Consider the following 14,993-nt stretch of genomic DNA (forward strand, 5'->3'; position numbering starts at 1 on the left):
CTTTTAAAATCTTGGGTTCTGAATTCTCTCCCTACTTCCTACCCCATTCCTAGACTTCATTGAGAAAGAAACCTATTTGATATAGGTTAAAAGTGTCGTCATAGGGGTGGCTAGGTGGCGTAGTAGATAAAGCACCGGCCTTGGAGTCAGGAGTACCTGGGTTCAAATCCACTCTCAGACACTTAATAATTACCTAGCTGTGTGGCCTTGGGCAAGCCACTTAACCCCATTTGCCTTGCAAAAAATGTAAAAAAAAAAAGTGTGTAGTCATGATAAACATTACCATAACAGTCATGTTGTAAAAGTGGACATAACCCTCCCCAAAGAAAAACCTCAAGAAAAATAAAGTTTAAAAAATGCTTCAATCTGTATCCAGACACCACCAGTTCTGTGTTTGGGCTGGATAGTATTATTTATCATAAATCCTTCAGCATTCTTTTGGGTCACAGCATTGCTGAGAAATGATAAGTCATTCATAGCTGATCATTCTACAGCATTGCTGTTCCTTTGTATATAACAAATTTCCCATAGTATGTTAATGGACATTTTTTTTACTGACACCATCCTCTTCATCAGTTCTTATAAATATAACACTTAATAATATTAATATAACATTTAATATATAAATATAACATTTAATAATAATAATATTTAATCTTAATCATAATCCACAGTTTGTTCATTTCCCAGCAATGAGCATCCTTGTCAGAGATAAAATATGGCATTTACTTCAACTTTACTATAATTATTTACTTGGATTTTTTTCTTGGAGGGAATTCAAATTTCTAGGATCTTAGGATCTTCAGAATGTAGCATAGGGAGAAGTACCTTTATCTAACTTTGCCAGTCCCTTTATTGGAAGTAAACTCTTTGTTAATAGACTGGTGGTTCAGGCAAAATTTTTTTAAAAATCACAGAATTCCTTTTCTGTTCCTTTCTCAGACCAATTTGCAGCTAAATGTTAGACTATCTGTCTGCTGTTTTTGCTCTGTCCTAGGGAGAAACAAGTTGCCCTTCTCTGTTTGAAAGGTTATCTAGTTTTAAACCTTAAATATTTTGGGGCTAAAAATGAAATATCAAAAAGGTTGTAGATGAAGTATTGTTCTCTAAGATTTACCAAAAACCCTATAGGTGGAAGACATCATTAAAGATATCAACCAGAGTTTAATGAGGGAAAAATATTTATTGAAATCTCACAAAGAGTCATAAAATTTTGACAACCAACCAGTCAGGTTAAACATTAGTTCATAAATTCATAATTCAAAATTCATAAATAATAAAATTCATTATCTTATGATCTTCTTAATCATCCATGAAATCTGTTCTATGTCAGAACTGACAAAGATCCAATTAGTAGCAGAACTAATATCTGATATTCTGACATGATATTTTATGTTGTTATCAGATATGATATAGATATATAAAACATTGGAATTTATCCCTTTCCAAAATGTCATAAGTATAAAAAATTATTTATGTCTCTTATAGACATAATCAGACCAGTTTCCTACATTCTCAAGATGGTCCTTGTCTAATTGTTACTACAATTATGAAAGCCAAACTTATAAATGCAATTCGATGGGGACCAGGCTGTTTCATATAGACAGAGTCAGTCTTCAGATTTATAGGAAACACAGATCTTGAGCAGGGCAAAAGCTAACATTCAGACTTACAAATCCCAATTAGAGACTTAGGAAACCAATTTTTGATCAGAAATATAAGATTAAAGAAATTTAACTTTTATACCACAGTCAAAAGCAAGTTTTCCTCAAGTTATAAAAAGCTACTTGTGTGCTCAATTTGGGGAAATTCTTCTAAACTCCTTTATGGCTTCATGCTGCTTAATAGAACTTTTTTTGATCTATACCCTAATTTTTTATAAGCTGTGAGTTGTTTTTTTCCAAGGACATATTTGGTGTGTTATTTGAGATTCCAGTGCATGGTCTGCATGGAAAAATCTGATCACTTAAACCCCAAGTGCTTTAAAGGTAAGAAGATTCCTTTAAAATCTCTCTTTCCATGGTTTTGAAGGGGAGTTTCACAGAGACTCCATAATCCACTAGAGACATCTGGAATTCCTTGCCTTTTTTTTAAACATACTTAAAAACTTTAAATTCTGTTTTTATTTTCTGATTTCTTGAAGTGGAATCCTTTAAGATATATTGTTCAATCATATTCATTCAACAGCACACATCAGATCAAGGTTTAAGTTTTAAAAGAATTGGATTGTTGTGGGCAGGACATTTTTGAATCGTCTATCTCCTAGGCAGGTGTGTCAAATCTGCAGAGAACCTCTTGATCCATTCAAGCAGGTCCCTATGGCATTTGTTTTTGTGCTAGGTGGTAAGAGTTGCTTTGTTTTCATGAGTGGAAATTGAATTCTGTATGCAACCTTTGAGTAGTTTTTGTTGGTCAAAGTAACCCAGAAGTAAAAGGTTGGATGTTTCTGTCCTAGATTGTCTCTTTAAGGGATCTGAAAGAAACTTAGAAGAAATCTTCACATCTTTAACTTTTAGGACCAACCATTAGGTTGTCTGGCCAAAAGCCAGTGAAAGGGAAATGCTTGCTATAGATCAGCCTGATTACATGTCTGTTAGGTTCTCTGTCTGTCTTTGTGTGTCTCTAGTTTTAAAGCACCATCTCTCAGGACCTGCCTTCCACCTCAGGAAAGATGTCATTTATGGTGGGTAGGACCCAGCTACCTGACTCAGGGCTGGGATAACAGTGTATACTCTAAATAAACTTCTCCTTTTCATTTTCATCTTTTTGCAGTGGTTACAAATTCATCTAAGAAAGTTTGATTTCACTTAGGGGAGTTCTAGCATATGTGTGATTGTTACTCTTTATAAGTTTCTTAAACAAACTGGTATGCCATTCAACCACATGAAACATTTCACCAAGGGAGGACTATTTGATCTTGATAAGTAATGTACTATAGGAAAGCTACTTGAAACCTTTGTTGATAAGGTTAAGGAGAAAGAAAGCTAAGTTCTCTTTGGCAACCAAACATTTACAATGAACACATACATTTTACTTCAGAGTCGTCTTGCCTTTGTAGGAATGCCTCAATATATAAATGTTAGCAAAATTGTGGGGGTTTTTTTGTTAGACCTATTCAATAAGAAGGCAAAAATAGCCTTTAAAAAAAGAAATAAAAAAGGTGGATTAGTTTTTAATGTAGTCAGAATTTTTCAGTGAAGAAGCTTCTAAACTGCTAAGAATGTCATGTTTATAGTTTTGTCCTGTTTACTTTTTTTATTCTGATCTTGCTAATCAGATTTTTAAAGGGGTGAATTAGAGTTAAAAGGAATTTTTTTGCATTGAAAATTAAAGAAACTAGGGGCAGCTAGGTGGTGCAGTGGATAGAGCACCGGCCCTGAAGTCAGGAGTACCTGAGTTCAAATCTGGCCTCAGACACTTAATAATTACCTAGCTGTGTGACCTTGGGCAAGCCACTTAACCTTATTGCCTTGCAAAAAAAAAAGAAAATTAAAGAAACTAGGGACAGAGTCAAGATGGGAGGGTTAATTCTCCCAGCTGAATTCTCCCAACATTACCTTTAAAACAGTTTTAAAATAATGCTTCAAATTGATTTTTTTTTTCAAATTGAATTTTGAAGGCACAAAACCAACAAAGAAGTCAGTGAGATATTTTTCCTGCTTTAGGAAACTTGAGGTTGGCAGGAGAAATCTGTGGCATTGAAAGTAGAGGTTCAGAGACCATACACACAGCAGTTGCAACAGCAGCCTACATGATCAGAAAGGGATTTAAAGACTCTTTTCACAGGGTACAGCTGGCACTGATTGGCAATAGGCAACTGTGCTGCCTATACAAAAGTCTGTATTGCAGGTCCAAGGTAAAGAAGAGAGTTGGTGGTCAGTCACAAGGGAAGAAGGACCCTGGTTACAGTTCCAGAGCAAAGAGGAATTCTAGGACATGTAGGAGACAAGAACCCTTCAGACCAGAATGCAATGATCCATACCTTTCCCAGGACCACACCATCTTGGAAGCACAAAAAACTTGTAAACCCCCCAAATTAACTTTGAAAATAGCAGCATAAAAAAGCCTAAAATTTGGGACAAGCAGAGGTGAGAAGAGTCCAACTTTAATATTAAGTTAAAAGTCAAAAATAGTCTGGAAAAATGAGCAAATAAAAACAAAAAAGAATTTGACTATCAGTAGCTACTATGGTATCAGGGAAGAAAAGACAAAAACTCAGAAGAAGACAGTGTGAAAAGAACTATCCTAAAACACCTCAAAAGTAAAATGCTCAGTGAACCAAATCCCAGCAAGTATTCCTGGAAGAGTTAAAGAAAGAGCTAAGAGTGACACAGAAAAAAATTTGAAAAAAAAAATGCTGATGTAGGAAAGATATGAAACGAGAATTAATAGTTTGGTAAAAGAGGCACAAAAAATACTGAATAATATCTTAAAAAAACAGAATTAGTAAAAGAGATACAAAAGGCATAAAGAAGCACAAAAATTCACCAAGAAAAGAGCCTTAAAAATTAGGATTGAGCCAAGTGGAAGTTAATAACTCTTTTGGGACATCAAGAATCAATAAAAGTCAAAAAAGGAAGAAAATATGACATATCTCATTGGAGAAACAACTGACCCAGAAAAATAGATTCAGGAGAGATAATTATTGAACTCCTGAAAGGCATGATTAAAGAAAGAGCCTAGATACAATATTTCAAGAAATTATCAAGGGAAAACTTCCCCAATATCCTAGAACCAGGGGGGTGAAATAGAAATTGAAAGAATACAGTGATCAACACCTGAAAGAGGTCCCAAAATGAAAACTCCAAGGAATATTAATGCTAAGTTCCAGAGCCCCCAGGTAAAAGACAAAATACTTAAAGCATCCAGAAAGAAACAATTCAGGGGCGGCTAGGTGGCGTAGTGGATAAAGCACCAGCCTTGGAGTCAGGAGTACCTGGGTTCAAATCCGGTCTCAGACACTTAATAATTACCTAGCTGTGTGGCCTTGGGCAAGCCACTTAACCCCATTTGCCTTGCAAAAACCTTAAAAAAAGAAACAATTCAGATATCACAGGAGCCGCAGTCAAAAATCACACAAGATTTAGTGGAAGGAGTAGATGGCTTAGAATATATCCTGGAAGACAAAGGAGTTAGGATTACAACCAAGAATCACCTATTGTAGCAAAACTTGAGTATAATCCTTCAGGAAAAAAAAATAATGAAATAGAGGACTTTCAGGCATTCCTGATGAAAAGACCAGAGCTGAATAGAGAATTTGCCATGCAAATGGAAGACTCAAGAGAAGCATAAAAAGGTAAACATGAAAGAATGATCTTTTAGAGACTATAAAAGTTAAACTGTTTGGGAAGATGATACATATAACCCTAAAAACCATATCATAATTAGGATAGCTATAAGGAATTTACATAGATAGAGGCATGGTTGTGATTTGCTTATCAAATAAATGAAAAGGGTGAGAAAGAAGAATGCATTAGAAGAAGGGAGAAAGAAGAGTTAGAATGTAGAAAATTTTCTCACAATAAAAGGCATACCCAAAGAAAAGTTTTTACAATGGAAGGGAAAATAACTGGGGTTTGGCAGGCAATGCTTGAACCTTATTTTCCTTGGAATTATATCAAAGAAGTGGGACACATAACACGCACACACTCTCAGTTGTGTATATATTCCCCAATTGGGAAATGGGAGGGAAAGGGAATAAAACTAAGAGAAATATAAAAGGGAGAGCTGATTAAGAGAGTCAGGAGTTAGAAGTAAATTAGATTTTTGAAGAGGGATGCCATGTGAGTGGGCTGAACTCACCCATAATGGAAGCAGGTAGCAGAATGGATTAGAAACAAGACTCTGTCTATCTGTCATTTATAAAGGATGTAATTGAAACACCAAGATACACATAGAGTTAAAATAAAGTGCAAGAGCAAAATCTAATATATTTCAACTGCAGTAAAAAAAGGCAAAGGTTGCAATCATGACCTCAGGCAAAACAAAAAGAGATAAGGAAGGAAACTACATCTTGTTAAAAAGCATCATAGACAGGGGTGGCTAGATGGCACAGTGGATAGAACACCGGCCCTGGAGTCAGGAGTACCTGAGTTCAAATCCAGCCTCAGACAATTAATAATTACCTAGCTATGTTGCCTTGGGCAAGCCACTTAATCCCATTTGTCTTGCAAAACCCTAAAAAAAGCATCATAGACAATAAAATAATAGCAATACTAAATCTATATGCACCAAGTGGTATGGCATCGATTGTTAGAGAAGTTAAGTGAATTATACAGGAAGAAATAGACAACAAAACTATTCTAGTAGGGGTCTTCAACTACCCTCTCTCAGAATTAGATAAATCTAATTACAAGTAAACAAGGAAGTGAATCTTAGAAAAGAAAAATTAGATATGATAGACTTCTGGAGAAAATTGAATGGAGTGGTGGCTAGGAGGCATAGTAGATAAAGCACCGGCCCTGGAGTCAGGAGTACCTGGGTTCAAATCCGGTCTCAGACACTTAATAATTACCTAGCTGTGTGGCCTTGGGCAAGCCACTTATCCCCATTTGCCTTGCAAAAAAAACCCCTAAAAAATAAAAAAAAAAGAAAATTGAATGGAAATTTAAAGGAATATTATTTTTTCTCAGCAGTTTAGCCCCTACTCCAAAATTGACTATGTATTAGGACATAAAAGTCTCACAATCAAATGTATTAAGGCAGAAATATTAAATGCACCTTTCTCAGATCATGATACATTAAAAATTACATGTAACAAAGAGTCATGGAAAGATAAAACAAAATTTAATTGGAAACTAAAAACCTAATCCTAAAAAACAAGTGAGTGAAACAACACATGATAGAAACAACACATGATAGAAAAACATTTTTTCCCAAGGGAATGACATTGATGAGACAAGGTATCAAAACTTATGGAATGTACCCAAACCAGTTCTAAATGCATATATGAATAAATTAGAGAAAGAAGAGATATTAAGGGGTGGCTAGGTGGCATAGTGGATAAAGCACCGGCCCTGGAGTCAGGAGTACCTGGGTTCAAATCCAGTCTCAGACACTTAATAATTACCTAGCTGTGTGGCCTTGGGCAAACCACTTAACCCCGTTTGCCTTGCAAAAACCTAAAAAAAAAAAAGAAGAGATATTAGGCATACAGCTAAATAATTCAAAGAACAAATTTAAAATACCAAATTAGATATATTAAAAATCAAAAAAATGAATAAAATTAAATGTAATAAAAATACTGAGTTTTATGAAAAAACAAAATAGATAAGCCTTTGGTTAATTAGCATAAAAATGAAAAGAATGAATTCACTACCAATGAAAAGAAAATTAAAGCAATTATTTGGAACTATTTTGCTTACCTACATGCCAATAAATCTGACAATCCAAGTGAAATTGATAAATTTTACAACAGTACAAATTGCCAAAATTAGACAAAGAGGAATTAAAATACTTAAACCATCTCAGAAAACGAAATTGAAAAAGCCATCAATGAACTCCCTAAGAAAACATCTCCAAGATGAGATGGATTCAAAAGTGAATTCTACCCAACATTTAAAGAACAATTAATCTCAATACTGTGTAAACTATTTGGAAAACTAGGCAAAGGAGTCTTTCCAAATACTTTTTTTCTGACACAAATATGGTGCTGATAACTAAATTAGAGAAGCCAAAAACCAAGAAAAAAATTATAGACCAATTTCCTTAATGCATACTGAAACAAAAAATTTTAAATAAAATGTTAGCAAAGAAATTACAGCAAGTTATCACCAGGATAATACCAAGTGAGATTCATAGCTTGAATGCAGGACTGGTTCAATATTAGGAAAACTATCAGCTTAATTGACCATAGGTGGATTAAAATTTTATATAAATAGGCAGATATTTTTATGATTACTAAAATGCTTTCAGATTACTATATTCCTATATTGCTAATTATGCTAATAATAGCTAACATTTATATGATATTTTAGCATTATTTATATATTACCTTATTAACATCTTTGTATTAGTAATAAAAGTGGCAATCATTTTACAGAATAGATGGTAAGAAATTTACTAAGCTTTCAGCAGCATTTTCATTGCCCACCTTGCCCTGTTTCTGCAGGAGTAGCAGAGCAATGAAATGGAATTCTTAAGAATAAAACAGCCAAGATTTGCTCAGAAACTGGATTTTGTGACCCAGTGTTCTTCCTATCATTCTCATGTACTTTGAAGACACTGAGAACAGAAGTCATGGACATTTATGGCATGGACTCTTCTGGTATGCACTAAATGAGTATTAGCTAGATCCCAAAACAAACAAATCTTCATTTAAAAAGATGCACTCATGCTGAATTACTATAAGGCACTTACAAAATGTGTTATGTCTATAAACCAAGAGCTTTCAGAAGTTCTCCCTGAATGCCCTAAACCTCATTTCACAATCTCCTATGAGGAGATTGGGTTTACATAAAGACTGTGCATGGAAAAATACTTTTTAGCTGTACTGGAAGGCACCATTTCTAATTCTGTTAACTATTAATAAGTCGGGACTACCAAACATCACATTGTAAGAGAACTGAGAAACTAGATATCTTTGTTTTGCTCTGAATCTTAGTGCCCCCTTGGGACCAAGGAAAAGAACCCCAGAACAAATATCCCTTTCTTCCTCTTCCGAATCTCTATAGGCATTTCATACCTATAACACTGTAGTAGTTTTCTGTCAATAACAGTAGCTTTAGATCTTTACCTTGATTCTCAAGATGGAATATCCTGCAGCTTTTCAGGTCTTTAACCAGATTGCTCTGCCATTCCTGGACTGGCAACCCCATTCAACTGTTTTCTTTAACTCCTTTCTGCTCCCAGGATCTTTGGGACTGATTCTGCAATTGTGAAGCTATTGGAAATGAATATCATTGAGTGAAATTATTAAAGCTGCAGAGGGGGGGGAATATAAAGGTACAGAAAGATTTGACTGACTCCAACTCAAAACAAAGTGAGCTTTATGCTTCTCCATTTATATGTTTCTCCATTCCTAGTTTTTATCACCTCCCCCTTCCCTCATCTTGACCCACAAATAAAGGCAAAACTTTGTCTTTTGTTCTGGTTTTGTCACTGAGGTAAATAAGTTGGTCTGCCCCATAAGGCTAGCTAAAGACAAAGAATGTTGTTTAAAAGTCTGATGTGTGTTCAGTTATGGGTAATTCTTTCTTTTGAATCCCTCCATAGCTATGTATTCTTGAATAAAACTTTTGACATATACTCTAAATCATGATATGTAGGTTTTTCCCTTCCATAAAAACATCTAGGTTGACCAGATTATTTTATAGAGAAATAGACAAGCTAGAGAAACTAATTTGATCAAGGTTATACAAATAATAAGTGGCAGAAGGAAGATTTGATCCCAAAGTTTGATCCTGTACTTGGTGTTCTTTCCACTATGCCATTCCACTACCCACAAATTCATAAGTTTTTTTGAATTCTTTATATTTTTAAAAGAGTGGTACCTATTTGAGACCCTGACTTCTCTGTTAGACTTAATATATTACATGTCCTTGGGATGAGAGAGAGGTCATTTCACTTGTTTCCTTTTCTTCCCACTCATAAAAGTAGGAGATCATAATGTTGATGATTCCTTGAGTTGTAAATGGTTCTATTTTGTTATTTTCAAAATAATCATTTTTTAGTTCTTTCTACTAAGAATAGAGCCCTGGGCCTGGAATCAAAAGTCCCAAGTTCAAATATGGCCTTAGACATTAGCTGTGTGACCCTACATAAGTTGCTTAACTTCTATTTGTTTTAGTTTCCTCAACTATAAAATAGGAGATATTAAACCCATCTTACAGGGTTGTATCAAATGAAATAATATTTGTAAAATGTGCTTCATAAGCATGGTGCCAAGCACATGGTTGGCACTATATAAATGCTTATTCTATTTCTCTTCCCACCCAAAATACTGTTAGTAATAAACATGCTAGCTTCAGGGAAAATTTTATTTTCTACTTTAAGATCTATGGTCTCATGCTGTTGGAATAGTCTCAATCTTTGCTGTTTTTAAACCATATTTTTCCTCTGAAGAAGAATGTTGCTACATGTAACTCTTTTTTATGTAGGAACTTCTAGCAGAGTTTGAATCTGAATTGAAAAAAAGAGAGCATGAATATCGACTTCAGGCTGATGATATGAGTAATGTAGTCTTGACCCATGAGCTCAAGGTAATGCTAGTATAATATCATTTACAATAACAAGTTTTACCTCCTCTGTAATGAAAGTCATACCTTCTAAGGTTTGAATTACCCGTTTATGCATTCTGACATTCTTGTACTCCTTATTCTGCTCCCCTGAAAGTTTGGACTTTTCTCGAAGCCACTTAGCAAATACAATTACAAAATATACAGATAGTCAAAAACATTTTTTCATTCCTTTCTCTATACATAAAGCTCTGAACTAGCCTGCCATGGATATTATTCTTTTCCCCATGGGAAAGATAAGGTAAGTTTGAAAAGATAATCAGTAGGCATATGTGAATCAGAGAATATGGTTAAGGATTAAAAGGCATTATTCTTGCCCTTTTGGTTACAATAGTATTGAATGAGAAATCTTAAAAGCAGAAAAAAAGTGATTTCATTAAGAATTGAGATTAGAATGACTTTGCCTTTCTTGTCTGAGCTGCAAACTAATGTCAATTTTTGCTTGTGGGAGAATACATACTGTCTTGTCTTACAGAGGGATAGAGTGGTATTACAAGCCCTGACTTGAGAATTATGGGTAGTATTGAATCTAAAACTAGGGAATTCCTAGAAGGAATCCAACTAGGAGTCTTTCCAAACTGAGTTTGATAGAATTGGAAAAAAGGAAAATCTGTGAGATTTCTATGTGACTAATATTAAAGAAATAGCATTAAAACATGCCAAGTAAGGCATATCATTTTAGAAGTTAGCACTTAGGCATTGTATTGAGATTCCCAAATCTCAGTTTTTCAGAAGAATTGATAGTATAAGGGACTTATTTAAAGTGCAGTAATATGAACTTTCACATTTATTGGTGGTTTATCTTGACCTTAAGAGAATAGAGGATTTTTTTTTCATTTTTATTCACCTCTGATGGAGCTCCCTTTCCTTTTCTTTACCCTCATCTTGTCCCACTCACTTTCTAGTTCTGAATTTTGTTATTCTCTAAAAGGTAAAGTTGTTGGCCAAAGAACTTGAGGCTCTTAAAGTGGCTGGTATTGAAGCAGCAGAATCCCTACTTGTAGCAGAAACAACTAATTTGGAGTTGGAGAAAGAGGTGAAGCGCAAAGACTTGGAAATTAAGGATCTGACAGCTGTGAAAAATGCCCGGTATTATAAATTTTTTCTTATTTACACTTTGAAGAAATTTTTATAATTTATTTTTATAATCTTGATTTCTTATTTTTTACATTAGGTCAGTTTATTTTAATAGTTTCCACCAACCCTCAATAGTAATCCATGACCTTTGTACTCCAGTGGCAGCAGTTACCCAGACATTCCTAGTCTTTCCATACTGCCACTGAGATTAACTCTTTGCAATTCTGTAAGGTCCAAGTTGACCACTGATCACTTTCTCAGTCACCACCTTTATTTTTCCTCATCCCTTACTTTCCACAATAACCTTTAATTTCAGGATTTACCCTGCACAGATCTAACTTGCCTAATTAAAATATAGAGCAATACAGTGATAGAAAATGTAGGTTTGAAATTATATTGTGTCCTTGGGTTTCATTCATATCTTTCTTACCTTCTTTCATGTCTGCTTTATTCTCTAATTTTGCTCTTTTAGGATAAAAGACTTAGAGGATAAACTCCAGTCTGTACAGCTAATGAGGAAAAAAGAAGAGGAAATATTTAAGAGGAAGTAAGTATTTTTGGCTCCTTAGAAGCACTGTAATGGCAAGAAGGAAAGTAGCAAATAGGATATTGGCAAAAGGGAGAAAGTGGAAAGGGCTAACTTTATAAATGAGTCAAATAAGCAAAAGATTATTTGATGTGATTTCAGTGTCTGTTCCCCATATCCCTGACAAATGCTCCTTTCTTTTGGGTAATGTTTAAAATTAGAACTTATTCGCTAGAATGATACCACATTAAATATATCATTTTAAATTTAGTGTAAAGGAAGACTGCAAACTTAAGATTTGAAAAAGAGAAGGAAGATGAGTGCCTTAAAGAAACTGAGTACCTAGAATGGTGGGATAAGGGTACTACTGAAGAGGGAAGATATAGAATGGGGACTGTGGAGAAAAGAATAGGTTAAGGAAATCAGGGACTAGAGAAGATTTGATGTTTTCAAATACTGAAAAACTGTTATATGGAAAAGAAATTAAATTTCTTCTGTATGGTTCCAGAGGGTAGAACTAGGACTAGTGAGTGAAAGTTAAAGGAAGTAGATTTAGTCCTAATATAAGGAAGAATTTTTAAACAAGGAGTAAGCTGTTTTGGAGAGTTACTGAATTCTTTGTTACTGGAGGTATCTAAACCAGGACTAGATGATCTTTTTCAGGGATGTTGTTAAAAGGATTCCTGACTAAGTTGGACTTAGATGATCTCTGTGATCTATTTCAATTTTAGGATTCTTTGATCAGATTTACATCTTTCCACAAGGGTTTGGATATAGTTATATCTAATTAAATTGAAATTTTTCATCAATAAGCATTTTTCTTAAGCACCTACTTAATGTTCCAAAGCACTATATTAAGTACTGAGTATAAAGACAAAAAGGAATCCTTTGGTAGGGAGATTAGGCATAGGAGTTATGGAATCAGGAAAGGCTTTCACATAGGTATTGGCATACTTGTATATGATAATAAAATTTAAAATTAGAAGGAACCTTCAGGATAATCTTGTCAAACTTGAGGACAGCGGGCAAGCAATTTGTAAGCAGATTAAAGTGTATTTGAAAACTATTAAACAAAATTTAAAAATAAGATAATATTTGTTGAGTTTTTTTCAGTTGTGTCTTATGCTTCCTGACTCCTTTTGGGGTTTTCTTGGCAAAGATATCAAAGTGATTTGTCATATTCTTCCCTAGTTCATTTTACAGATGAGGAAACTGAGGTAAATAGTGGTTTTTGTGCATTGCTCAGTATCTGAGGCTGCATTTGAATTCAGGTCTTTCTGACTCGAAGGCTTGTACTTTATTCACTTCACCACCTATCTGCCCTTCTAATACAATGTAGACAATGTTTATTTGTGGTTTTCTCAGTCAGTAAGTGATGAAAAAGATCTGATCTGTTTGTGTTTGATACCACTGACCTAGTACAAGATTCTCATTTTATGAAAAAAGGAAAGTGAAGACCAGAGAAGTATGATTTGATCAAGTCCATAGTAAAAAAAAGTGGGATTTTAGCACAAGTTTTTTGACTCCAAATTTAATATTCTATACAGTACACCATAGACTTTGGTAGAGCAAAAGGCTGTAGAGAATATCTTTCAACCAATCAGTTATTTATTTAAGTATTTAATTAGCAATGTGGTAGTTGCTGAGGGATACAGAAGGCATGCAAGATCCAGTTTCTTTTTTTGATATTAACTTGAAACCAGCTTTTTCATTCATCTTTCCCCCCCCATCAAAAGGCTTCTTAATTCTTCTTCACTTTATTGCCATCAGAATGGTATCATCTGCAGATCTGAAATTGTTATTTCTCCCAGCAACCCTAATTCCAGCTTTTGATTGATCCAGCCTTTTATTTCATATGATGTGCCTTGCATATAAGTTAAATAAATAAGGTGACCTCTCTGTTGTTCCATGTTCAATTCTAACTATTGTTTCTTGATTCTCATACAGGTTCCTCACAATACAGATGAGATGATCTGGGATACTCCTGTTTCTTTGATGACTTGACACATTTTGTTGTAGTATACCAAAGACTTTAGTTAATCAATGAAGCAGAAGTAAATATTTTTCTGGAGCTCCCTTGCTTTCTCCATAATCCAACAAATATTGGCAATTTGGTCTTTAGTTCCTCTGCTTCTTCGAAAGCCAGCCTATGCTTCTGGTAATTCTTGGATCACATATTGCTAAAATCTAGTTTACAGAATCTCAGGCATAACCTGGCTGGTATTTGAGATGAGTTCTCTAATTGTTCATTAATTTGAACTTTGCACTTTTTTAGGAAGAACCAAATGTTTTCCCACTTCAATGGCCACTGTTGAGTTTTCCAAATTGGCTTGTATAATTGAGTGCAGCATTTTAACAGCATCATCTTATAGAGTTTTAAACAGCTCAGTTGGAATTCTTTCATTTTCACTTGCCGTTTTGTTAGCAAAGCTTCTTTAAGGCCCTCTTGACTTCATTCTTTAGGATGTTTGACTCTAGATCAGTTACCATACCATTATGGTTATCAATCACATTAAGATAGTTCTTCTGTATATTCTTGTTACCTCTTAATCTCTTCTACTTCTTTTAAGTCTACCACTTTTGTCTTTTATAATGCTCATTTTGCATGAAAAGTTCCCTTGTTATCTCTAATTTTCTCAGTTTATCTTTCCCATATTATTGTTTTCTTCTATGTCTTTGCATTGCTCATTTAAGAAAACCTGCATTCAGTTATCTATATCTTTCTCTTTTTCCTTCTTTCCTCGCTATTTGTTAACACTAATTAGAAACCCATTTCGCTTTCTTACCCCTCTTTTTCTTTAGATTGTGTTTTGCTGCTGTCTCTTGTTTAATATTACGTACAATTAGTTCTTCAGATACTATCAGATCTAATCCCTTAAATCTATTCATTTCTAATTCATATTCATAAGGGATGTTATTTAGGTCATATCTATATGGTCTGATGATTTTCCCTACTTTCTAAAATTTAAGTCAGTTTAAACATTTAGAAGCTCATGATCTGAGCTTTAGTCAACTTCAGGTCTTGTTTTAACTGTATAGAACCTCTCCACCTTTGTATATAATGTATAATGAATACATATATATATATATATATATATATATATATATATATATATATATATATATAGTATATAATGAATATGATTTCGAAAGTG

The 14,993-nt window shown here is 34.2% G+C and overlaps 1 protein-coding gene across 13 annotated transcripts in view; it reads left to right on the forward strand.

Annotated features, from left to right (window-relative positions):
* CCDC57 (coiled-coil domain containing 57) overlaps positions 1-14,993 on the forward strand; it is a 290,352-nt gene that overhangs the window by 76,182 nt on the left and 199,177 nt on the right. For 11 of the 13 annotated variants that reach the window (XM_074224817.1, XM_074224825.1, XM_074224822.1 and 8 more), the window contains 3 exons: positions 10,098-10,199; positions 11,167-11,324; positions 11,785-11,859. In XM_074224817.1, the coding sequence (XP_074080918.1) occupies positions 10,098-10,199; positions 11,167-11,324; positions 11,785-11,859 (335 nt within the window). Of the gene's footprint in view, positions 1-8,112; positions 8,267-10,097; positions 10,200-11,166; positions 11,325-11,784; positions 11,860-14,993 lie in introns of those variants that run through there. The other 2 variants (XM_074224829.1, XM_074224824.1) reach the window with 2 other exon arrangements.

This window comes from Macrotis lagotis, chromosome 2 (assembly GCF_037893015.1).
Source record: "Macrotis lagotis isolate mMagLag1 chromosome 2, bilby.v1.9.chrom.fasta, whole genome shotgun sequence".
In the NCBI taxonomy this organism is placed as follows: domain Eukaryota; kingdom Metazoa; phylum Chordata; class Mammalia; order Peramelemorphia; family Peramelidae; genus Macrotis; species Macrotis lagotis.